Here is a 27473-nt window from a genome sequence, read left to right as displayed (position 1 = left end):
GGTAGGCTGCCTGAGCCTCCCCGCTCAGGCAGGTGCCCAATTGACTGGCCCAGTACTCCCTTGGCCATTGCGCAATACTGGCCAACCTTGGGGTCATCCTCCGCGGTCATCTTCTGCGCCCGCGCCTTAGGGGGAACCATCACGGGTACCGCGTTCCCGAGCCCGACTCTTTCTATCAGCATCGTGTATCTCTCCTCTCTCTGTCTCTCTTCCGTCTCCAGTCTCTGTTCCAGCGCTTGTAACAGCGCAGTGAGTGTGGCAACATCCATCTCCCGTACTGACACCACGTGTGAACGTGTGGTTTGTTGTGCATAGTAAGGGTGATGCAGGTGCTCCAAACAAGGACAGACACAAAGTTCACAGTTTGATTCCTCCAACCACTTTCACCGTTCAGAAATAATAAAGCTGGCTCTACAGAACAATTGGTATCGCCAGCGCAAAAACGAGGGTTTACAGTCCTGAAATAATAATAAAGAAAACTAAAAACAGACGCGTCACCGGACAGTGCTCTTGGTGTAGGTACGGTGCTGGAACAGTGATGTCAGCTAAGTGCAGGTGCATTGAAGTTCAAGTGAATCGCTGGCCCTAAGGCTGCAGCTCCCAGCTCCGTGCTCGATCAGCTTGGTGACAGAAAGCACACACGGTTGCAAAACAAACACCCACTTAGCTCCGTCTCTCAAAACACAGTCTTCGTTTCCTCCCATCAACCACAAGAAAGGAACCGATCACGACGTCATGTCCCCCTAAAGTACCCATAGACCAGCCCCCTGCAAGAGCTAGTTCAATCACATCTCCTCCAATTCATGAATGAAACTTCGCTCACCGTACTACGGCGATGACTCCTGGTACCATGACGTCGTCCCTTTCCTGAATGGTCGGCTTCCGACTCCCCCCGGAATGAACTGCCAAACCATTCAGTACAGGGCACATAATTCCTGCTGTGCAGTGAACTGGTCGAGAGGGAGAGTGTTGATCCAGGTTCATTCGCTCTTTGTCACTGTATTGTAGCAGTATTAGCAATAAAAACTAGGGCTCTGCGAGCGTACATGTATTTCTTTAATCCTATGATATCGCAATATGGATTTTACTATCAATATCGTATCAAAATATTCATATTGGTGCCCACCCCTAGTTAAAATACTTAAGAGAAAACATGATAATCAAAAAACAAACTGGACATTTTCATGAAAAGAGTGTGGAGTTGTAAAACTTTGGTAGCCCTCCTGTTCATAATAAAAACATTCAAAATATCAAGGTGAATCAAAAAAATTAATAGCCGGTAATTTATTACAGTAGTACACCAAGAACATGTTTCTTAAAGATTTGGTTATTATAACTGTTTATAAGGAACAGTAACAGGAAAGAATGTCAGTCAGCATATATTTTATACAGGACAGACAGCATAAAGCAAAATGCAGCATCAGATGTCATTGGAAAAGTAAACTTTATTTACTTGCTAATGAAAAACACTGCAATACAGGTTTTGGCATTTAAACAAACAAAAAAAAAAACAATTACATTTTGCATTTGGTAACGTTGGTAGATTTTACTTGTAGAATTCATTGGTTAACAAAAATGCAACAAAGTGTTTATTCAAGCATTTACAGTAAATAGTCCAGACTGCATTAAATGCTTCAGTTATATGGTGTATGAATTATGTACAGTATACATGATGAGGAAACCCTGAACAAAGGTTGTTTTTTGCCATCAGCTTTGTCCCTTATAAGTCTTCATATATCAGACTCAGAGTTCTTTTTACCTTTCTTGTTGCCCTGCAGACCAAAGAAAACACTTGAGTCACAACATGAACAAGCATGTGTATGTGTTCACAACTCGATAAACAGAACAGATAAATACAGATAAAATTAACTTTGAAAATGTACGAACAATTGGCAGTGGTTACAGTCATTCTTTAATTTGAGGTGGAGTTTTTCACTGGAGTTTTTTTTTTTTTTTTTACACAGTAACAGGTATATTTTAGTTACTATGTTTCAGCAATATTAAATGTGAGATTTATGCAGTTTTTACATAGTGCTTACTACACTTGACAAATCTTCAAACACTGCTCTAACATAGAAACACTGTCTAATCTATAATGATCTCCTCAATTAAACTACATAAAATGAATGATTATGCGTTAGTCAAAAAAAAGTATTTTAGTGTATTTTCGCCAAAACTGAATAAAGTTATCAAACTGGGAAATAACTGACAACATAATTCAACAGATTAATGAAATAAATTTGAAAGAACTGAAAAAAGTTTAGGTCACATAAACCTGGTAGTCCCAGGAAAACATTCCTGAATTAAGAGATTAACAACCACCAAACTTCACCTAATTATACTGCTACCCTTTTTCATGAACAATTTCTTCATCTACAAAAGCAAGCACATTTCTGCAAAGGTTTATTATCTTGCTATTACATTATATATTTAAAAAAGATGAAAACCACAATACAACTAAAAATTAAACAAACTTGCATTCTAGTTACACAACACTGTATTAAAAATTACAGCAAAGTTTTTTTTTTTTTTTTTTTTTTTAATAAAATGTGTTAACTCTTCTATCAAGTAAATTTACAAAAACATAACCCTAGGCTATGAGGACTAATTATATAATACATAGCTGTGTATAAACCTACAAAAGGTTAGTTAGTTAATCTTTGAGTGGAGTTATCTTTCTGTCAGTGGAGTGCAATATCAGTCTGTAGCTGTGTGTGAAGTTACTGTTCTGAAAAATAAACATACATACCTGATGTTTTGGCTGATCAGATTGTAAGCCCTTCACTTTAGATTTTTCTTGTTCGAGGGCTACATGTAATGAATTGACCTATGCAAACAAACACATTGATCATTTTCTCTGAAGTGGTTATTCTTGTTCAATAGTAACATGTTTATGCAATTCCTGGTGATCTGTGCATATAGAAAAGCAGTCTTGGAAAACGTTTGCATGTGATTTTTTTTTCTTCTTTATTTTAGATGACATAGTTGAAAAACATTAAATATGATCACACAACGCAGAACTCAAGGACCCAAAAATAGTGAACCAATGCCTTTGTGTTATTGTATTTAGAACACGTTTAACAGATATGGTAAACAGCTTAACAGCCAAAGGAATGTTTAACTGTGAGGACACAACAGATACAACAAACATGTTACAATGTTCTATTCTATCGTGACGTTGTAGTACTCACGGTCTACTCAGACTGATTTATTACTTTCACTTCATTAGGTTTTCTACATTAACAGTTTCCATACCTGCGTTGATAACTCCTGCTTGATATTCATCAATTCATCAACCTGCAGAAGTATTTCCGCTTTATCCTTCACTAAAATCAGAAAAAAAAATCAAGTTATTAACTAGTCTTGATGAACAAGTCGCCTTCACTGGTATGTAAACACTTCTGCACCCTACACACAGAAATGTATTAAAACAGGATGCTACCTGCACTGGATCCAAAAAAAACACAAATGAATACAAAAGACTGATCTTTAAAATACAGTTAAGAGCACTACTATTACAATAAAAGATACCTTGCAAAACTGTGTTGAACTTGTAAACATGCTTACATTTTAGCTGTAATTGATTTATTCTAAAATGAGAAATATTTCAGAATCTTTGGAAAAATAGCAAATACATGTAAATTATTAAACAGAACATTGCTTGAAAGACACTTCTGGTAATATAGGGTTAATGAATGAGGTTGTGGAGTTGGGCATAAGCAGTTGCCTAATTCTGAGAATTTCTCAGACAACAAATGGGGTCCCAATGCTCTACATGCTTATGTATCCTTTCACTACATCCCTGTGACAGGGGATAACCATTGCTCTCTCGCCTTTGATCCAGATTAGGACATAAATGAAAACGGTTAGTTTCCCCAAATATCGCATGCTCAAAATGACCACAGCACTGTGTAAAAAAAAAAAAAAAAAAAAAAAAAGTAAAAAAAAGTCAAATGATTTTGTGAGTTCTTTGGGAATAAGGAAGCAATTATGTAATTCTGAATTAATAAAATGGCACTTAAAGTATTAAAAAAAAACACTACATTTTTAGTACAAAGAACTCCATTATACTTACTCTCCCCTAGCTGAAGCATCTTCAGCAGCTGTGAATTTCTTGCTTTTACTTCCTTGTACTTAGTCTGCAATAAAACAATGTTGACCTATAATTAGATTTGGTTTGCTTTAGCCACTAAATAACTGATATTATGATAAACCCTATCAGTCTGTTTTGTTTTCTGTTTAAAAAAAAAAAAAAAAAAGGAATGCACCAGATAATTCTAGCCCGTCTATCACAGATAACACATTAAAAAAAAAAAAAAAATCTTGTGATTGTAGGGTCCACCCACACAAGATCAAACTATATACATTGAGCATGTCCATTTTTGGTTCCTATTTGGTTATCTATTTATATTTTTATTGCAGTGTAGTCTTATCATAACCTAAAGGAGGAGCAAAATCTTGTGCCCAAAAAAAAGTAATATTTGTTTTCATGAAGGAAATTGGACAGTGAAAGATAAGCTAAGAGCTTCAGACAGGTTTAAATAATTTGCTCTTTAATAAGCTGCCCTTTGAATCAAATTGCATAACATCTTTTAATAAGGTACATTAATCTGCTTACCTCCCACTGTGAAATAACCACCTTTAATTTTTCTATCTCCAAGTCTTTTTTTTCCAGTTCATATTTGAGTTGTTCTGTTCTAACATCCTGTAAAAAAGTAACCTTGAATTAGTAAAAAAAAAAAAAAAAAAAAAAAAAAAAAAGGTACATTTACTGCATTTTACATAGAATACTTAACCGTGTATATCTGAAACAAAAACACATTGGAACTGTGAAAATACTACAAGTGCCCAGCAATTTAAATTAGAGATATCAAAAACACAAATCAAGTTTCAAGAAACCATTGGGGCAAACTTGCCCCAATCGGTTTTACAGTTGTGCCTATTTGCTTTATACTGGGCAAGGTTGCGCCAATGGTTTCTGAAACTTGGCTTGTATTTTTGATATCTCTACTATAAATGGCTGGGCACTTTTGATAACTTGCCATTTTTTCACATTTCCAATGTGTTTTGGTTTCAGATATTACTTGATTTTTTACTTTATAACACACACAAACACATTACGGGAATAGCAAAATTGTTCAACCTATATTGACGCAATGTACTGCTGTTTGAATAGGGTAAATGTAAACAGTAGCCTAGTCTGTTGAAAGGGTTAAGATGTGAATCTGTGCAGAGTAGCGGTTATGTAGTTGGAATGAAAGTATGACTAGTTAGGGCTCAAATCCTGCCACATTTTATATATAAGGTGTAAACCGCAACGGGCCATGCCGCTCCCATGGTATATAACAGGGCTGGGGTGGCAATCTCAAAGTCATCCATGTCATGCCAGATTAAGTTGAAGATTAAACCAGACTTTAAACACCAATGCCTCACTTTCCCGCAGATGCCTAATATCCAGGCCAGTAATTCAGGGGGTGGTGTCTGGCCTCGTCTTTACCTGCTTTTCTAAAAGTTTTCATGATGGACAGGAATAGGTTCTTGTTGGTTTTAAACTCAGTCAGCAGAGAGTTATAAAACTGGAGACTGAATACTTGTCCCCAGTTGAACGTTTTGCACTGGCATAAAAATTCCCTTATTTTGTTCAGATTTATTTGACTTATTTCCTTAAAATGAATGTCCATATTTTTTTCTTTAAACTAGTTTACATACATTAATAGCACTTGCTGTAGTTTTGGTTTTTTTTAGTGTTTTATCAAGCTTTATTTTCTTGTTTCATTTAGCTGTTCCTCATCTACTGTTCTGTCTACCCTTGACAGTTGCTGGTGCACTTATTTTACTTTTTTTTTTCAGGTGGATTGCTGTCTTCACTCAAATGGTGTTGTACCAGTTATCTGAAGTTTCTTCCTCAAATATATTAAAGGAAATATGTGGAATGTCACCCATCTTTGACACTGGTTTTGTAACTAATGTCATGTGATGCTGTTTAATCAATCAGAGGATGTTATTACTCCAAGCCGTGTTTTATATATATGTGTGTGTGTGTGTGTGTGTGTGCGTGTATACAATGCCAATAGAAAGTCTACACCCCCTTGAACTTTTTTCACATTTTGTTTAGTCAGTGCCTCAGAGTTTCATGCATTTAAATGAGGATTTTTTTTCCACTTATTTACACACCATATTCCACACTGTTAAGGGGAAAAAGTTTTTATTGAGAAAAAAATACATATATTAAAAATACAAAACTGAAAGATCATAATTAGATAAGTCTCCACCCCCCTGAGTTAATACTTGGTGGAAGCACCTTTGGCAGCAATTACAGCTGCGAGTCTGTTGGGATAGGTCTCTACCAACTTTGCACACCTATGTTTGGCAATATTTGACCATTCTTCTTTACAAAACTGTTCAAGCTTTGTCAAGTTCCTTGGGGAGCGTTGATGGACAGCAGTCTTCAAGTCATGCCACAAATTTTTGATTGGATTTAGGTCAGGGCTCTGACTGGTCCATTCAAGGACATTTACCTTTTTGTTCCTTAGCCACTCCAGTGTAGCTTTGGCTGTGTGATTTGGGTCGTCATGCTGAAAGGTGAACTTCCGTCCCAGTTTCAGCTTTCTTGCAGAGGGTGCTGGTTTTCCTCAAGGACCTCTCTGTACTTTGCTCCACTCATTTTCCCTGACAAGTGCCCCAGTCCCTGCCTATGAGAAACATCCCCATAACATGATGCTGCCACCACCATGCTTCACAGTAGGGATGGTGTTCTTTGGGTGATGCTCTGTGTTGGGTTTGCACCAAAAATTATGCTTTGTATTTAGGCCAAAAAGTTCCATTTTGGTTTCGTCAGACCACAAAGCTTTTTGCCACATGGTTACAGAATCACTGGGTGTTTTTTTGCATACTTCAAAACGGGAATCAAGGTGGGCTTTCTTGAGTAATGGCTTCCTTTTTGCCACCCTACCATACAGGCCAGATTTGTGGAGTGCTTGGGATATTGTTGTCACATGCACACTTTGACCAGTCTTGGCCATAAAAGCCTGTAGCTCTTGCAAAGTTGCCATTGGCCTCTTGGTAGCCTCTCTGATCAGTCTCCTTTTTGCTCGGTCATCCAGTTTGGAGGGACGGCCTGATCTAGGCCGTTTACCCGTTTAGCTGTCACTAGCTGAAGTTGATTTTACAGGAAATCTACAGATTCTAGTTAATCCCGTACAAAGTTATGATACTCTTATACGAAATATGTCATATGCAATGTTTTAATTGTGAGTCTATAACGAGATGTTAAACGTTTACATACAAACATAGAAATACTGTATATAATTCATATAAGTACTGTATTTTGTAACAAACTATTGAAAATGTATTTTTTCTTAATAAGATGTATTGGTAAGTACATTTTCTTAAAAGGGAAAAAGAACCTTGGTTAAATCACGTCAAAGTGGTGCACAGCAGGCGTCACAAATTCCAAGTAGCTGGCACATCATAAATTATATCTTTCTAATTCCTGTGACTGGAGGTTTTAAGACATGTGCTCTGTGGTTGCCAATACTGACAGTATGCAGCCTCCTGGGGTCACGTGACTACAACTCCTCACTTGAACTGTGTACATCACATGTATATGTTCATTGTCATCAGCATTATTCAAACGCTGGGGACAAAGTAGAACGTACAGATCAGTACTAAACAGTACATTTTTTCTAATATGATAGTGGAAATTGTTGAAGCAACTAATGTATGTGAAAGAAAATATTATAGGAAGGTTGTTTCTAATGCATTTCACTTAAAAAATGGAAATCAGGGCGTCCGGACTTGTTAATTCCTGCCACCCGGACACAGATGCCAATTCTCAGTCTGTCCGGTCAAACCCAAGCAGGTGGCACCCCTAACTCAGGGATACAGTGTTGAATTCTCAAATCAATTGCTCTGCAACCCCCGTAAACAACACCACACATTTCCCCATTCAATAACGCCGAGACCCGTTCCGTTCCCCTTACAATACATGTAACATATACAAAAAGACAGACGAGACCAACTGAACAGACAGCAAGTCCTGCAACAAAGCAATTGTCCGGGTCATACAATATTTTTTTTTTATTTGAAAGTAAAAATATATAAAAGCATGACAACATTTATGTTAAAAAATTCACTAATATACAATTGAACAAGAACTGTTGAATATTTATTTTCGTTTCATACAGTATTAAAATGTCTATGTATTTATTTCAATATTTATATTAATGTATTTATTTATTTATGTTTTACTTTCACCAAATATATAGGCTGTCCTTGAGCATAGCTAATTCTCAGAAACTAATGTTCCTTTTTGTCCAGTAGGGACCAAAACAGCGTTACTCAACCAGTACATCAACCAGTATAGAGAGAGAAACTGTACTTCCTTGCACCAATAGGGACCACAATGAGCGCTGAACTGGCAGAAAACCAAAAATTTTCAGAGCTCAAGATCAGAATCTCAGAATGAGGATGATGAAGATTATTGATAGCTCGAAAAATCTAAAAAATATAACAAATTCCAGAGAATTCTCCGCTGGTTGACTTCATCTTTCAAAATACTGCTTGTCTCAACTAATCATGTAACACTGACAGTTAACACAACATGCTTGTAAACTGAAGGTTACGGTTCAAATCCCACGTATACCAGATTTTTTTTTTTTTTAATGCAAATGTTCCATTTTAAAATAGTATATTATTAATTAAAATATTATTTTTAAATAATATAAATGATATAGACTTCACAATAAGTGTAGTCCATATTATAATTGACATGTTAACAAAACAAGTTAATTGTCATTAAACTCAGATGTCCTGTAATACACATATGCGTGGATAAAAGTGCCTGGGGTCTTCAACAATTTTTTTTCTTTTTTTTTTGCCTGTGATGCGTACGACTAGTCCATTTTTAAATATCAATAAATCATTTAATATAAATGATACAGACATCAAAATAAGTGCATTCCCCAGTATATTTCCATGTTGACAAAATTTGTTAACTGTCATTAAACTCGGATGTCCTGTAATATACATGTGTGGATAAAAGTGCCTGGGGTCTGCAAAAAAAACACATTTGAAGAAAAAGAAGGAGGAGATGGACATTTTACCTTCCTCTGGCTACTTATTTCTCTTAGTGTATGACAGGCATTTACTTTTTTCTACATTTCACGTAAGAGTGTTGGAAACTACAAATTAAGAGTGAAATTGTGCTTTTGGCTGATTTACTTTTGCCGCGCCAATACCCTGAAAACACGTAAACTATCCGTGCTGTATAGATAGTCACTGGCAGTTCTCGCACTTCACTATAACTTGGCACGAGGAACTACCGTTCCTCTCGATAACCATTCTTATGCTACCATTGGTGTCATTCCCGTTATATCACAATTGCTATACGCAAACCGGTACCTTAACAATTGGCAAATGCCAACATCCTTGTATATTTGTAACAGAGCCAGGCTTCAAGTGGATCACCTAATGTCATAGTATCACACCCAGAGCCTGCCACATTCACAAATATACCTTAATATGGATAGGCCATACTGTACTCCATGACAAGGAGGACCTATTCACTTTCTTTGGACAAGATACCATATACACCACAAAGGCTCTACAAGGTTCGGAATACGTTACCGAAGGAAGGTTCGAACCTTCGATGGTACTAATTTTCATAGTTTACTGTTGACGTCACCATAGCTACTTGTTTGTATTGGACTGACAATCCTATTGCTTTACATGTAATCCATATAAACGGAATAAAACATGCAATTAAAAAATACACTACATAGAACAGTATGTTTTTATAATTTAAATTTTAAAAAAAAATACACATTGTTTATTTACACATAATTGATGCTGCTTGCGCCTAAGTTTGCATTGCAGCAGCACTAACTGCAGCAGACTTAGGCAAAACACTCTTAATTTAACAGCCACTGTTCCAAGCAAGACATCAGTCACAATCACATTTTACTACTACTACTACAATAATAATAATAATAATAATAATAATAATAATAATAATAATAATAATAACAACAACAACAACAACAACAACAACAACAATATGAATATGAACTTACGCTTGTCAAGTGACCCCGGAGATTGGTAGTGCCTTGATGATACATCAACACTAACTTGCACTGTGTGCATTCAACTTTTTTTTGGTCGTCTGGGTATTTAACAACAAAAAAAAAAATCCCAAACAGCAGAGGGGTTTTGAGACATTTCTTTCAATACAGCTTACGCTATACAACGCAGAGGTTTGCCTTTGCATAACAGGAGCTGGAAGGGGGAGGGGTGGACGGTGCTCAGTTTTTTACAGTTATTTCTATTAGTGTATATTTTGTATGTTTCAAACATATTCTTCCATAGCACTTCTCTTACACTGTCTTGTACACTAGGCATTCAGTACATATTTTACTGAAGCACTATAACCGCTATAGTTACCCCCTCAGTGCTTTGGATACTATACCCTGCTTCATACATGGCAGCGGCGCCATATAGTAGCTACAAACAATGATTTGGTAGTGATACTACAACTTTTGTTTAAGTACTATGCATTATACAAATCAAAATATCTAATTTACAGTGGCATTTAATGTGTGATTTATAGTAGTCACACATGGTCAAACAGTTTGTTAACAGAGGGAAAAAAAAACACCACAGTGCTAAATGGTGCCTGATGAACCTTCGAAGGTTTAACACAATCTTCGAATTCCTAACTAGTGAACGAACCTTCGAACACAGACCTACACATCAATGCAGAACACAAATGAATGACTAATTCCATTGCAGTCAGTAAGACTGAGAGCACAAGCAGCACTTAAAGTTTTTATTTTCTTTAAGACTTGGCCTTATAAAAGGAATGTCAAAAGCATGTCAACCTTACTAAGCTGTACTCTCATCAGACCATGTGGTAATCTCTTAATTGTGCTACTGCATTAAAAGAAAATGGAGGAAAAATCTAATTAACTTTTTTCTTTTAGCCTAATAATGGCTCCAATATTACATGACATACAAGGTTAGACTGTAGCTTCTCCATCACACTGTGACAGCAGTAACCTTTAACTACCAACTGTAGGCAACTCTCTACTGCTCCGCTTTTCTATTACCTTTATTGAAGTGTAACTCAGGCAATTTGGTTCTTATATTTCTATATTTAAGTTCTGCATTTGACACTGTTGATCATTCCATTTTAATTGATCGCCTTAAAAATATGGTGGGATTGTTAGGTAGTGTCCTGTATTGGGATCAATCCTCTCTCAAACAGGCTTCAATCTGTTAAAATTGAGGAGGAGACCTCTTTTTGTCAAAGGTTACATGTGAGGTCCCAGAGGGCACGATTGATATGCTGACGATAACCAATTTATTCATTAATTCATTCTCTCTCTCTCTCTCTCTCTCTCATTGTGGGAGGACTCGTCGGCATGGCTGCCGCTGTGTGCCTGATATCAGGGTGTCGGTGGAGGATTGCCTGGTGGCAGTAGAAGAGGTTGTGGGCTTTGAGAAAATAAAATCAGCTTCGAGGATGAATAAAGCTCTAGTCATTTTTTAACTGATGTGGATTTGGTAAATAAGCTGGTGGAGGAGGGTTTTAGTGTGCAGGGGTCTTTTATTGAAGTTTCATCTTTAGTAACACCCGTAACCAAAGTAATATTATCTAATATCCCTCCCTTCTTAAGAAACGAGTTACTGGAAAGAGAGCTATCAAGATATGGAAAATTATTGTATCCCATTAAGATGATCCCTCTACATGTTTTGTCTTTTAGAAGGCAAGCGTTTATTTTACAAAATGACCCTAATCTAGTTATTGAGGTAGCATGGAATTTTAACAGAGGGGACGAATTGCGTCGTTTTCGCCAGCTCTGATACAATAAGGTATTTTAAATGTGGAGCTCAGGGACATCAAAGAAAACAGTGCCCGAGAAACAGAGATCGAGCTGAAGCAGAGCAGGATAAGGGAGCTCCTGGTGGGGAGGAGGTTGGGGGCGATCGGGGAGAGCGGAAGGACGAGCAGCCCCCGGAACCAGCAACGCCCGAGTCAGCAGAACCAGCAGAGCCCGAGTCAGCGGTGCCTGAAGCCAAGTTGACACCACAACAAAAGAGACACAGCCACAGCCAAGCGCCAGCAGCCTCAGGAGAAGAGGCTGGACAAAACTAGGAGTTTGAAATGGTAGCGAAAAAAAGAAAAAGCAAAGCAAACGACCTGAAGAAGGAGAAATAAAGCAGGACTCTGAGTTAGTGTCTGTGGACAGCGGAGAGAAGACTCAGTCTCCCGGCGTGAAAGTTGCGGAGAGCGGAGGCGATCCCCAACTGACGTCAGAAGAGGAGCCGACGTCTTCCCCGGAGGCTGTGCCACCTTGCCCGGAGGAAGAAAGCAGTACAGATCTGTCCCAGTGTGACTACGAGATAGGTAGTAAGACAAAGGATACTGAGGCTAAGGCTGAAGCTGTGGAGAGCGGCGAAGCCACTGAAGAAGACGGGGCAGATGGCAAGGAAATTGAGGGCATGTACGAGTCGGATGACGAAGGGCTCTCCTTGTTAATCTCGGACGCCCCTGATAGCCAACCCGTCAGGAAAAAACTATATACATTACAGTATATTAATAACTTTCTTGACAGTACCAAAGGTAAGAGGGGAGTGGACATTAAAAGTCTTTTTCCCCGATTTTAAGTTGTTTTTTACATTCTACGCATGTAGTCTCCAGGAAGTCCACACTCGAGGAGCTACATCAGCATAAGAGATACCCTTTTAAAAAAGTTTTTAAAAGTACAGACACAAATAGCTGGTTTTAACTTTACTTTTATAAATATTTATGCACCAACTACAGGAAGAGAAAGAACTGTATTGTTTAATAAGTTGAAACAAACCATTTTAAAATGTAATAATGACTTTGTAAAATAATGAGATTTTACAAAGGATAGGAATACTGAGAAGCCACATCCTCAATCCTTCAGAGAGCTGACTGCAGTTTTACAGTCCAGTGATCTGGTTGACGTATGGAGATGCCTGCACCCTCATGCCGACAGTACACCTGGTCCCAGTCTCATAATAATTGCACTTCTAGAGCACGACTGGACCGGTTTTATTCATTCAGTTGTCACCTCAATTTTTTTGTAGGGGCAAGTATCATTCCCAATAGTCTATCGGACCACCACTGCCTGTTAGTCAATGTACTTATTCCAGCTGAAGGGCACAAATCATCTTATTGGCATTTTAACATTCAAATACTAAAAGACTGCAAATTTGGAAAGTCTGGCAAAAACAACGGAACATTTATCCAGATTTAAGGCAGTGGTGGGACATTGGGAAAATACAAATTCAAATTTTTTGTCAGCAGTACACTCTGGAGGCAACCAGGTCACTGGACAAAGCAGTCAGGGAGTTAGAGAGAGACATTCTAAATTTAGAAAATAATGAAGATCACTCTAATGAGCAAACCTTACAAAAAATAAAAGAAAAAAGAAATGTGTTGGGCAGCTTGCTGGAGGAGAAGGTGAAGGGGGCGTTGGTGCGTTCTCGCTTTGTGGAGCTGAGGGATATGGGTGCTCCCACTTCCTTCTTTGGCCTGGAGAAGAAGAGAGCGTGCAGCCAGCAGCTGAGGTGTGTGCGGACACCCTGCGGTAGAGAACTACACAGCAGAGAGGAGATCAGTGAGGCGGCTGTGCAGTTCTACAAACAGCTATTCACCAAAGAACAGTCTGATCCTGATGACACAGAGACCCTGCTCCAGGATGTACCCAGCCTGAGCGAGGAGGAGCAGAGTGGACTGGATACAGAGCTCTCCTTCAAGGAACTGACTACTGCAATGACACAGCTCTCCAGTAGGAAGGCGTCTGGGATAGATGGCATTCCCGCTGAGTTTTTCAAACATTTCAGGCCGGTGATCGATGAGGATTTCTTCCAGGTGCTAAAGGACAGTCTGGAGAAAAAAGAACTGCCTCTCAGCTGGCGCAGGGCATTGATCACAATGCTGCCCAAGAAGGGAGACCTCTGCCTTTTAAAGAACTGGAGACCTGTTTCGCTGTTATGTGTCGATTCGAAAAAAATTTCCAAGTGTCTCGCAAATAAACTTAAAAAAATGTATAAGTACAGTAATACACAAAGATCAAAGTTACTGTATCCCTGGAAGATGTATTTTTGAGAACCTGTTTTTAATTAGGGATTTTTTAACTCTGAGCGAAACGTGTCATTTTAATGTGGGATTGGTCTCCCTTGATCAAGAGAAGGCTTTTGATAGGGTCTACCACACCTACCTTGTGAAAGTCCTGGAAGCCTTCGGGTTTGGTCCTGTTTTTATCTCTTGCATAGAGCGTTTATATTCGAATGTTTTTTGTGTTTTAACGATTAATACTGGGTTGAGCAAACCTTTCTCGTTGAGCAGGGGCATTAGACAGGGCTGCTGTCTGTCTGGCATGCTGTACTCGTTGTCTATAGAGCCACTGTTGCATCTTCTGAGGGGCAGGTTGTCTGGTGGGTGGTGCCCGCCTCACTTGTCCAGTCTCTGCAGGGTCCCCCAATGCTGCCTCAGGCCCTGCAGTGGGACAGGACTGAGATGAAGGTGCTGGGTGTGTTCTTTGGGACAGCGCTGTTCATGCAGAGGAACTGGGAGGGCCTAGTGGATAAGGTGAGGGGGCGGCTGCACAGCTGGCAGGTGCTGCTGGCTCAGCTGTCATTCCTGGTCATCAATAATTTGGTGGCCTCCATGTTATGGCACAAGCTGCATGTCTGGACTCTCCACGGGGAATGGTAGAGGAGATTCAGAAAATACTGCTGGATTTCTTCTGGAGCGGGAGACACTGGCTGAGGCCAGCAGTTCTGTACCTCCCCACTGATGAAGGGGGGCAAGGCCCGGTCAGCATTGCCAGCAGGGTGGCAGCCTTCAGACTGTAGGCAGTTAAAAGGCTCCTGTACGCTGAGAAAGGTGCTCACTGGAGAGATAGCCTTTTATTTTTTGAGCAAGTGCTGAGTGTTGTTTCTGTGAGGAGGAGAAGACAGTGTTCCACACGTTCAGTGACTGTCAGGCTGGGGTCATTCTTTCACCTCCTGCAGGGGCTCCTGCAAGCTCTTGGGGTGACTTTCAGCAAGGAGATTTTTATTTTTGGGTTCCCATATAATTTTATAACATGGAATAGGAGTGTTTTAATTAACTTTATTTTAAGGCAGGACTAACAGATTTTGTCAGACTTTCGTATTTCAATAGTTAGCCGGGTAATGTTGGACTTTAATTATTTTAAAATAGTCAGTAACCTGGAGGGCTTTCAGGAGAGGTGGTGTGTGGGAGACACCTTGTGCTCACTGAGTGAGGAGGGAGAGCTGCTGTTAAACTTCTAGTTTTAATTTTAGTTGGTTTTATTGGTTTTACAGTGTTTTTACTTTGGGTTTAATCTGTTTTTTCAGGAAAAGCACTGTTTAGATTATTTTAATATAAGGTTTTTTGTTTTTATTTACATTATGATTCTTTTATTTGGTTAAAATCAGTTTTTAAAGGAGAACATGATGTTTTTTAGGACTGTATGCTGTTGTCTGGGGAGGTTTCCCTGGAGCCAGCAAATATCTTAATTGTGTTGTGTTTTACCTTATTGTTATTTAATGGATTTAAATTGCAATGATTTAATAAAGGATCTTAAAGTCTCTCTCTCTCTCTCTCTCTCTCTCTCTCTCTCTCTCTCTCTCACATATATATATATATATATATATATATATATATATATATATATAAAATTCAGATAAAACAAAAGGTGATGATTCAGGGGTCTCAAACAAAATTTGTCTGATTTTGTCCTTGATGGCTTCTATCCTGAATTGAGTGGAAATGAGTAATCTTTTACCCATATATATATATAAACCACACATAAGAAATGTTACCATAATCTCTTTCTTTCATCTAAGAAATATCAAATTGAAAAGTATTCATTCCTGACCAGATGCCGAGAACCTGATGCGTGCTTTTGTATCTTCATAAATTGATTACTGTAATGCCCTATTCTCTGGTAGTCATGTTATTTCTCATCTGCAATTTGTACAAAAATGCTGTTGCTAGAGTTTTAACAGGGATTAAGAGACAAGAACACATTACCCCTGTGCTAGCATCTTTGCACTGGCTTCCTCTCCAGTTTAGGACAGGAATGACCTGCTTAGCCCTGTAAGGTTTTCATACTTGTTTTTACTATTTGTGGTTGAACTTTTTTCTATAACGTTTGCATATAATAATATACTAATACGATTAGTTTTTGCTGCATGTTTATTTATTTTACAGTGTAACCTGAAAATAAAAAGACTGTGCTTTTCATGCACTTTAGTAAATGTAAGAAAAATTATTTTAATAATAATAATAATAATAAAAAAAATAAAAACTGCATTTTCACCTGTATGTATTTGTATATTTTCAGTGTAAAAGGTTTTGCATAAGACTTGACAAAGTACTTTTTGCTTAGTCCGTCCAACTTCCATAAAATGGTGCTGTTTGGGGTATTTTTACATACAGACTATGGTTTGGATAAAGCTTTGCAGCTTGTCAACAGTAAAAAATATTTGAAAACTGTGTTTTTATTTGAAATTCTCATAAAATTTCACAACTGTAATACCCAGATAATTTTTTTTCTATCTAACTTATCGATATTAACAGTTATTAATTTTTTTTTTTTTTTAATGGGGGGGGCGTGGCTTATATATTTATTTCTTTATATTCCACTAGTTAACAAATTATATCATTGGAAACAGCTACTTCAGACCTTTCTATTAATATATTGGGTTTTAAATTCTGATTTAAGGTTGCCAAACAACAAGCAATAAAACACAACATGTTCACGTGTATGTCCAAATATGGGAATTCTGATTAGGCGGAAAGGGTTAAAACTAGATTAAAAAGACATTTCTATAATCTTGTATAGCTTAAAATGTTTTCTTACCTTGTCTCGCTTGTTTTACTATTGTATTGTTTTGTTTTTATTGTGTTGTTAATTTTTACTGTTTACTGTTACTTTCTGTAATATTTATGAATGTTGGTATCCTTGTAAGACTCTTTGCGGGGATCTTTTGTGAAAGGCACTATTAAAAAATAAAGCTTGATTGATTGTTTGATTGAATTATAAAAGTTGTCAACCCACCGGTTCCTGGTCATTGGATGCACAGTTTTCTATTCCACCGAAGCTGGTTAGTTGTTCTCTTCTCTTCTCTTTCAGCAATATTTTGCTCACATCATCTTCCAACTTGTTAAAAAATCGGTCATCCGAGGTTGGTACAGTCACAGGTTTTAGTTCCTGGTAATTATACGTGAAAAAAAAAAAAAAATAGATTTACAATCTACCAGGAAAAACACGTTAGTTGCGTTATTTATGATGTTAAAAATATTAACTAGTTTCACTTTTTGCATATTAAAAGCTTTTTATAACAATTTTCATAATGAATGTTTGAGTACATTGGGTGCTATATTTGATACCTAGCCCAAGAACTATGGCAATTACATTGTTACTGTTTCTAATTTTATTTTGTAACATTCAGTACTCACCTCTTGTTTTTTATTAAGGTGCCCTGTAAGAAAAGAAACAAAAAACAAATAAAAATAATCAGAATCACTAGCTAAATTTTTTTATAACACTAAACAGTTCAACAACATCCCCAGCTTACCTATATTTTCTTCTGTCTGGAAATCTTTTAAGGACACTCTAACTGGTTTGTCTTTACCTTGATGGATTTTTTTTTTGTCTTTTTTGCCCCCACTTTTGGATTTTGGCGATGTAGTTCCAACGTTTTCATACTCCTAGGAAGAAACATCCCTTGTTTAGTCTGAGAGTTTGAGGACTCATTTTAGTTATTTACAAAATATTTCCCTATTTCAGCCAACAATATGGTTTCAAGTTGACCGTCTAAAAATCTTACGTTGACAGAATAATAACAGGCACCCTGAATATTTAACAATGATGTATGTCTTCACTGTGTTCAACAGTCAGACCCCTACACTTTCAAACGGCTAAAATGAATTATCTTATTCTCTCTCTCTCTCTATCTATATGTGTGTGTGCTGGAATGAACACAGAATTTTCTTAAATGAATATTTAAATTGAGCGAATATTCAAATATTTTCAAAAAAAGCAATAAAAGCCATTATAATGCTCAGAAAGCAGGCATGCAAGCAGCAGGGGCAGTGGGCGAAGGGCGTGGCCCATGTGTGTGCTTTTATTTTACAGTAAGACATTACAATATGTGACACAAAGTACAAAAATCTCAGGAATAAAGAATATGTTGTGTAGGCCTTATTTCACCCCAGTGAATTAACTACAAAACAAAGGACGCCAAATAGCAGTTCAAGTTAAATGTTGTTTTGTTTAGTACATAAAGTTGACATCGCATTTTATTTTTTACTTTTTTTTTTTTCATTCCTTGCCATTGCCGTTTCTTCGCAGAAAACAGTGGTCACTCACATTTTTTTTGCCTTTTTTGTAGCTGAACAAGCAAATGAAAAAAGTGAAATGTAACTTTAAACACTTCAAATAAAACGTAGAAATGGCGTTGTAAAATGAAAGGGAAAACTCACCGCTTTGGTTCTCGTTACATTTCACATAAAGTCGCAACAAAAAACATAACATTTCAAATCTATATAAAAATCACTACACAACCTTTCCAGCAAGTTGGGCACTGTTTAGGCGAGGCATTTCAGAATAACGTGCTTGCCTTTTTTCTGTCCCATGAGATTCTCACTCGCTCTAAAGCAGCACAAGTTTTTGACCCAGATGGCATTCCATAGAGAGCACTATGTGTACATAATCTGGTTTGGTTACTTTTTGTTGTCTAATACTTTTCAATAGAGGCTCAAGAGCTGATGTGTTGATCCTATGTTTTTTTTTTCAATATATTAATTCTCACATATTACAGGAGCTCTTTTTCATTTGCCATTTTAGAAACAGTTGCCCAACTTCTGGTGAGGTGAGGTATTTTTGTCATTTCTAGCAAATATGAACATTGATTTTTGTATCCGAAATCCATGTAAAAAAATACAGATATTAATATATCTTTGTAATGCCAAAAACCAAATGATTCTCAAGGAAGAGATTGTGACAATACCTTCTTGTGCTCTTCATATTCCAGTTTGCTTAAAATCAATGCCTTTTCAAGATCTGTTTCATATAGTTCACTTGTTAACTGCAAATAAAACATAAGATAAAGCTAAAAAAAAAAAATAATAATAATAATATCTAACTAATAAAAGTGCACTGCATTTCAGTTTGGACTTTGGTTTCTGAAACTCCTCCACTTTTAACCACTGTACTGGCTGGTATTGTGTGTATAATAATATAATAATAATAATAATAATAATAATAAATAAATGAATAAAGTAGATTTTAGCCATAACATTAAGATTTCTGCACATCCCTTAAGTAAACTAGGAATGTGAAGGATCTGGACTAAGAAACAGACAGGAACAAAAATCAGGCAGTCATCCAACAAATTAAGACGTGGTCACAACATTGACACATCTATTTCTGTCCCACCCCTACTCTGGTATTCTGTAAGCACATCAATCTCTGTCTGGCGCTGTCCTTTTCCAAATGTTGCCCTCTCCTCACACAAACATGCTGTTAGCAGGCCCAGTTTTCTGTGTAACCCTACAGTACATTTCTTACACCTTTGCTTCCCTGATACCTGTTCATCCCTTTGCTTCCACTGCTGCCAGTTGGGTCCCGGTGCCTGGTGCTCTGCTGTGCTGTGGTGGACCAGATCTGCAGCAATGTTCTGAAGGCTGAGGCCTGATGCTGCCAGGGATGACTTCTGAGGAAGCTTTTTAAACGCCAGACTTCGCAACTATCAAATCAAATACAAAGAAGGTTCACCAACTCATTCTGTTGCTTTTTTTAATTAAATAATTCCCTGAATCATATTAAAATTAAAAAAAAAAAATCACAGACGTTGTAAAGCAAGTTTGAAGGTTTCCCATACTGTATTCTTTCACACAGTTTATATACAGTGGTACTTGTTTAACTTAATCTGTACAGAATTAGTTGACCTGTTAAATATTGGATTAGTATTATTACTATGACTAGTACACTGCACATCTCTCCCAATTAGGGCCATGGCACACTGGATCCATTCTGTCCTTTATTATCCGTCACCCGAAAAAGTCCTGTGTCAATCCATTGCACACTAGATGTGTTAATATCGTACTTCAGAGTGCTAATGTGTAGTGGAGGCTTTGAAGTAAATATACCTAGTTTCAGCATTTTAATAAAAAATAAATACAATTATGTTGTTAATTCTTACATAACTTTGAACACACACACACAAAAAAAAGTTAAATGTAGTATAAACTTAATGATCAGCAAACGCTGATGGAAGTTTGCCAATTATTACATTTCTACTAGATCTACAATAATGTTGTTACGCAAAACATAATATAAAAATAAAACATATGATATTACACAGCACAATTGTCACAGCATCAGAAACCATATGACCAATATTTGAATTTTTCAAACACTCGCTCCTGTAATAAATATATCTACCGAAAATACTTTACCATAATGACGACTATTCTGTGTATGGAGCCATTAATTCCATCACTTTCATGTACTGCCTCTTTTCTGACTGTGTTAAACCCTGACCACCCTTGCCCTGTCATGCTTCTTTCTCTGCTATGTGTCTCCAGGTTAGGCCATTGTTTCTTTACTTCCTCGACTACAATTGAAATAAAAAGTATATGCTTATAATAACCTATACTGCACAAAATCCACATGTTTATGTATGCTATCAGTTCATAATTTCATGTTTTACAATACATATCATTCACGCCCAAGTCCACGGCAAGGTCTTTCCATATGCTTCCATATAATGAAAAAGACAAATACCATGTCCTACATCCGCCTTACTTAACATGTAAAAAGTGTGACTTTCAGAGAATCATACAGTATGGCCATCACTTTGAAACTGTCAATAAGAATCTCCCGGATATGCGGTTCGCTGCAAAAAATATAACACGTAAACAAACAATTCCTTCATATACCCTCAGATGCTGATGCTCTCACCGACTACCACAACAAATGTGTTTTTACCTCATTGGCTTCACTTTGCAGTTGCTCTTTTTTCTTCTTTCTCTTTTCTTTTTTCTTCTCATTGTTGTTAGATTTGCTCCCAGATGCTTTCCCAGTCCGGGATTTGCCTGCATCCCGACCACCTTTCCCCTTCCCAGGCTCAGAGTCAGAGTCACTGTCACTGTCCACTTGCAGCAAGGCAAATCTGGATGCAGTGGTGGGAACAGAGGAGATCACGGCTGAAGTCATTACTGCGTTAGAACCTGTGAACCGAAAAAGTCACAGATGAGAACTAAATCCTTTTTGGTTTACCACACAGTACTGTTCTGTACTACGATGACTGCATAACCTGAATCAACTCAAGTGCCTCAAAAGTTACTGAACACTACAATGTCAAACTGCAATACAATTTCTTGCAACATTTTACAGAACTGAATGCAAAATAACTTGAATAATGTTTTATTTCCACTGTGTCGCACTTAATCTTTTCCCCAAAAATAACTGAGGATTCAAGTGATCCATAATAGAGCTGGAAAAAAGATGGTGGTAATTCTTTAGATTTTTTTTTAACTGAGCTTCGCATCCTAGTGACTCTTTAAAACTCAAATCGCACCACTGTAGCCTCAGTAAACAGCTATAGAATAATGTCTAATCTCAACTGTATCTTGTATACCAGAGTGTAAAGATTAACCTCTCCCCCTGCAACACTCTGCCCCTACTTCTCAATTTGTTCAATGTGGTATTTCTCACTGAATGTATTGCTTACATCCACTAGATGAAGTATTGCAAAGGGGTAGGTAGCTAAACTGTGCTGCACCAGATGTTCTTGGAGGTTAGACATGATCTCTATTGAGGCAATGAGTACATTTTAAAAGTCACCAAGATGTCACAACTGAAACAGAGCGATACAAAGAAAATCTAATTGACGAGAATAATAAGATGCTCTAATATTACATACAACAATCTGTACCCCCTGGAGAAAACCTGAATTTAAAACAATACCATGCAGGCACTTGAAGAAATTAATGACCTATGCTTTTCAGAGGTGTTCAATATAGCAACACGATAAATCAAGACATGAAGCTAATGATAGGCAATACAAAAAAAAAAAAAACCCTTGAGGGTGGTGTAGTGTATCTAGTTAAATTCTATAGTCAAAGAAAATGAATGGAGACTCCATGACTAATACCTTGTTTCCATAGTCAAGCCGACTCGAGCGCACTCAAATGCTCCTGGGTTAGCTTGAATTTTCCAAAACTCGAGTTGAGGCGCAACGCGAGTTGGCTACAAAAACTGTTTCTCGAGTTATTACGTGAACTGGACAAGTCTCACTCGTATTATCGTGAGAAGTGGTGTGGCGGAGTGTCCCGCCCCTTTATGTTTATCAGTGTTTTATGTTGTATGAAGTGTGTTAATGTTGGTTTTTATACACAGGCTATAAATATGGGTTATGAGCACAAGTGTTTAAAATGTATATTTGTATTTAGGCACGAGGATTGCCCAGTACTTCAAATGCAGGTAAAATAACATGCAAGCACGGGGAATTCCACTTTTATTAATTCACGTGCAGTTGTACCGAGACTCCAATTGAATGATTGATTAGCAATCAAGTCTCGGTACAGCTGCACAAAAGCTGCATTTTTCACACACTCAGGGTTGTGTGTTCGGAAGTGGAGAATTGGTAAGAGAGAAGAGTTTTGATTAAAAATAACAACTCCTACAGCGTGCTGGAAGTGTCAGCACGGTACTTGTTTGTCTGTTCGTCCACTGTCTTGTTTAGTGTTGTCCGTTTTGTTTACCTTTTTATTTTGGCCGCAAGTGTCGTGTCCTGTTTTGGTGAGCTGTTTTTGTTTAAATCTTTTGTTTATTATTATTATTTAATAAAACACTGATCGCAGCCATTGCGTCTCAGTTTTCATCCACCATTCCTCACTGTTTGGAGTCTGTATTTCTGGTCTGATGTCACCCCCGCAAAGTCATCCTGTTCACAGGTGGCCAGATAGTAACCAGGTAACTGTATCATCGTTATTGACATTGTAACATTGTTATCATCAAACACGGCAATGGATACTTTTCCAGAAAATTCACTGCAGACTGTCTTGTGATATTGGACAGTGTCCTAAAATCGCAAGTAATCTGTCATAATAGCAGAATGTTTTCTGTGGTCCTTGATTTTTTTCCCTAAATTGGAGCGCATTCCTACTCACACTCATAGAAAGTAGAACTTGACTTATATTTTAAAACACTTTTTGATTTTGAAAAGATCCTTGAAGCTTACTTTGAATGACCCGATCTCCCCAAACAGTAATCAGTGATAATGTTTCATCATGATTCCACGTTGCATCATGTGCTGTCATGTTAAATCATTTTTGTTTTTTTAAGGAGTTAAATTACAGGCAAGCTATTATTTTGTTTTTTTGTAACTATAATTTACAACTGACACTGGCTTTCATAGAGATTGTTGCTAAGACCCCAAGATTCCACGATTAGTGACGTACTTTCTGCTCAGCCCGAAATGGTACCAATGCACAGTGAAATGGTACCAAAGAACTCAGGTATATGCCCAAATTGGAGACCAACTCGAGTTTTACAAAAACACGGAAACACAGCATTGGGGAGGTCAATTAGGGTGTGTACTCAAATTGGCTTGACTATGGAAACTTGGCATAATAGAACTGTACTGTGTTCTCGTATCAGGCCTACACTTTGGAGGTATTTAAGGCCACTAATGTAAGGTTTATGATGATCTGATAGCGCAGTTCATCATGTTTTGAGCACAGCAGACATAGTTTTGACCAAATACTTGACATTCCATATACAGCATCAAAATAGGAAATATATATTTATACATTAAACAAATAGTCATTCGTTTGACAAAAGTGTATTCAGTTAAAATTGCTGCATAATTATAGTTAAACCTAACTTGGTAAGTAATACAAAACACCACTGTTTATCCACTGGGATATTAACACAGCACCGGTGGAACGTCTATTTTTGCTACTTTGTCAAAATTGTGCTACCTGTACCAAAATTCCATCTGTAGATATAAACTTTTTTTTTTTTTTTTCTGTTTTTTTGGTCGTTAAAACAATCCAGCAATTCACTCCTCTTGGTAGATATATAGTGAGCTCTTTGAAAATATTCTAAAAACTATATACCAGAACTAAAATAATTCAATATAATTAAATTACTTATTTTTAAGTTAACAGCATGACCGGAATTCGCACCAGGAAATATATAATAATAATAATAATAATAATAATAATAATAATAATAATAATAATAATGCCTTTGCAAAACAGCTTTACAAAAGGTGTACTTAAGAGTTGCTTGTAATGTCAAGAAAACGCTACTCTTCAATGTAAAAAATTTGCAGTCACTGTATAGTTGCCGTTTTATCTTTTGCTTTTTTAAATGATCTAACTCTATACTAGTACACTTCACCGTTCGTTAACACAAGCTGTATATATTTACTATAAAACGAATTATTACATGCGGAGTAAAATGTAACTTTAAAAAACACGTACTGTCTCATCCAAAAAAATAGGTAGCAGTTTCTGTTGACCGTCCTCGGTCTTAAGAGAAAAAAAATCTGGGCATTTGCAGTGCAGGGTGATAATAGCCTGGACATGCGCATGTCCGCAAAACCGGAACATAAGTGACGTGACACCGACAATAATCAAAACTACAAAACAATGCTTTAAGCAATTATTAAAAATAACAAACAGAAACAACGCAATAAAAAAAAATCAACAGATTCACTAATATTACTTATTTATCAGCATAGTAAATTAGAAATTGCAGGTCTAGTTACCGCAAGACAACAAACTGTCCTTTTCAAATGAATAAACAATGAGTATTTCTGACAATAACAAATAAAATACAACATCGGACATTAACAAAACATAATGCTAATAAAATCATATTAAACAAATCAATGTTTGCAATGTGCGAATGCAGTTACTGGAATTGATAAATAAAAACGTTTCTGAACCTGTTTGAGTTTATTCTGCAGTCTCACTTCTCACAACACAGCAGCTGAGGGATTACCGTAACCCGGAAGTACAAAACATCACTGAGCACGCTGGGAAATTGTTGCTGGGTTTGGCTTTATGGTTAGAAAGTTGGTGGGGGATTTGTAAACCACAGCATCAGGATTTTTCGGGGGAGGGGGGCGCTGATGTACAGGTGTTTTATTTACATAAGTTTAGGTTAAAGAAATGTGTTTCCTGGCAGCAACGAAAGCTATAAATGATGTCTATAACAACTATTGTTCGTTGTGTGCAAAACTTTGATTCAAAACTTTTTGAGTGCATCTGCACCCACACAAAATGTACTAAAAGGCAGTTTAATAGCATCCCTTTCTATCTATCTATCTGTCTATCTATCTATCTATGTATATATATATATATATATAGAGAGAGAGAGAGAGAGAGAGAGAGAGAGAGAGAGAGAGAGAGAGAGAGAGAGAGCAGCATCATATTAAATACTTAAATATTACAATTGCTTAAAGTATACAAAAATGTATAATTTTAGATTTACAGTTTATTGGAATTAACTCTTATGATGAACTGTATTTTATTTATTTAATTTTAATCAGGGAGTAAAATGTGAAGTTCACATATGAAAAGGCTAATGTGCCTATGCAGTATGCAGGACTAAACTTTGCAAAATCTTGGTACTGCCATGGTACATCTCAAAAAGAAATAAGCAGAAGCCAAAAAAGAAAGGTTTTTTTCTAAAATACAGCATATACATAGGGACTGGTCTGAATTAGCGAAATCGATTTGTTTCAATTCTGTTGCCTACTCATTTTTATAATTCATGTATATGTGTTTCTTTTATCTTGTGATAAATAACAGAGTAACTCTGAGGTTGCAGTTTGCAACAAAAGCCAATGTAGCCTAATGGGTAAACTTTGATATAATCATTCAATCTAACTAATATACTTTTTTTTATGTGAAGATTGGTGCAAAACCAATGCAACTGGTAGCCACTGGTAAGAAAGGTTGATTGCGTATTCTTGATCAGGATATAATGCTTTTTTTTTTTTCTTCCATTTTATCGATATTGGAGGTCGACTATTAGTGATTTTTAAGTTATTGGTGTTAACAAAATAATTCCATACATTTTATTTCCATTCGTTATACAGGTATCAAATGTTCAGAAGAAACACAAAATATTGCCTCACAGCTTTGACCAGGAAGACACTGCTGTGGTGAAATTTGCTAGGAAGTGCAAGTGTAATATATTTTCTAAGCGTAAGGCATGGGATAGGAATTGAGAACTTTCTTTAACCTAACATAGTACCAGATATGTTTTAAAATGAACATGTTTGTAGCCAAGACCAGAACAAGTAAGATGTATGGAATGGTTTTGTTATCTTCACTGTAGAGCATGCCAAGGTTAACATTCATCTCAACAACAGCAGGGGTACTTCTCTCAGGAGAAGAGAATGAGCACGCACACTTTGGAAGGTGAAGCCATTTGACACTAAGGTGTGATGACGACATCACTGGGCACCATTATTTGAAAATACTACTTCCTTCAGTGCTTGTGGTGGACATTGACGAAACGGATAATAAAAACTTTCAAAGTGAGCAACGTATATTTCATCTTATTTCACTATGTTCATGTAATGTATAGGCAGTGAATATTTAATCATGGTATTTAATGCTACAACCTAGTTAATCATTGGAAGGCAGCAAGGTGATGACGTAGCTGGTTTGCGTGCAGTGCCTGCTGGGAATTTTCTCAAATCGTTCCAGGTGTCCTCATCGCCGCTACGCTAGCAAATATTCAGATTGTGCCTGAATCGAACCCCAACTTTTGACAGGATAAGGGGGCACATTCGGTAGCATTTACACAAGCAAAATCTTCCATAATACGTCCTCTTGGTCAACATTCCAGAATATTCATGCAAGTGTAAAGGCACCGCTTACATTAGCCGAATTGCTGTAATGTGCCATGTGAATCTTTGAGAAACCTCACAACGCCACGCTCCTGTAAGCTGGAAAATTATTTAAAAGCTGAGGGTCAAAGTAATGTCTGCAGGAAACAAGCTAAAGGATTTAGGGTATGAAAGCATAGCCAGATGCTTACAATGCTGAAAACCACACCAGAAATGAAAAACACACCTTGGTTTGGGATACTGTATGTTTTTAAATGTTGTAGTTGACACTTTTAGGGGGTATCCAATGATAAACCAGTACATGTGCAATCACACACTGCAGACTGATGCTGTTACTTGTTGCAAATATGAACAGTGGTATTTGCTAGATATGGTTTCAGGCACACTTAAAATGCTTATCTGGACATTACCAACATTTTGTTTTACTGGGAATTCATCTAAATAGCTCCAAGAAATTCACTTTTATTCTTAAAACCTATTATTTCTCCACAACTTGTTCTTACCCTGCTTTTATAATCTTTAGCAATAATGAAAGTGCTTCAATG

The 27473-nt window shown here is 37.1% G+C and overlaps 1 protein-coding gene across 2 annotated transcripts; it reads right to left on the bottom strand.

The window, feature by feature from the left end:
• Window positions 1–1427: 1427 nt before the first annotated feature.
• Window positions 1428–25105, bottom strand: LOC121318741 (G kinase-anchoring protein 1-like). Of its 2 annotated transcripts, none has more exons than XM_041255752.1 (12): window positions 25012–25105; window positions 21039–21280; window positions 19636–19794; window positions 19057–19134; window positions 17623–17755; window positions 17504–17526; window positions 17103–17255; window positions 4619–4705; window positions 4076–4139; window positions 3256–3326; window positions 2750–2827; window positions 1428–1772 (listed from the first exon to the last, which is right to left on the bottom strand). In XM_041255752.1, exons 2-12 carry the CDS (start codon window positions 21264–21266, stop codon window positions 1731–1733), a joined length of 1116 nt encoding a protein of 371 aa, XP_041111686.1. In that variant the 5' UTR covers window positions 21267–21280; window positions 25012–25105; the 3' UTR covers window positions 1428–1730. The 2 variants fall into 2 exon arrangements, with proteins under 2 accessions (XP_041111686.1, XP_041111695.1); XM_041255761.1 differs by lacking the exon at window positions 25012–25105 and adding an exon at window positions 24545–24647.
• Window positions 25106–27473: the final 2368 nt, after the last annotated feature.

Source organism: Polyodon spathula, chromosome 1, assembly GCF_017654505.1.
Source record: "Polyodon spathula isolate WHYD16114869_AA chromosome 1, ASM1765450v1, whole genome shotgun sequence".
Taxonomy (NCBI): Eukaryota; Metazoa; Chordata; class Actinopteri; order Acipenseriformes; family Polyodontidae; genus Polyodon; species Polyodon spathula.
This window is presented reverse-complemented; position numbering and strand designations above follow the sequence as displayed.

Coding starts and splice junctions, on each gene's coding strand:
- LOC121318741 (XM_041255752.1), bottom strand. CDS start 21,266: ATGACTTCAGCCGTGATCTCCTCTGTTCCCACCACTGCATCCAGATTT. Junction 19,795..21,038: donor TGCAAAGTGAAGCCAATGAG/GTAAAAACACAT, acceptor TTGATTTGATAG/TTGCGAAGTCTGGCGTTTAA. Junction 4,140..4,618: donor TGGTTATTTCACAGTGGGAG/GTAAGCAGATTA, acceptor GTTTTATTGCAG/ACTAAGTACAAGGAAGTAAA.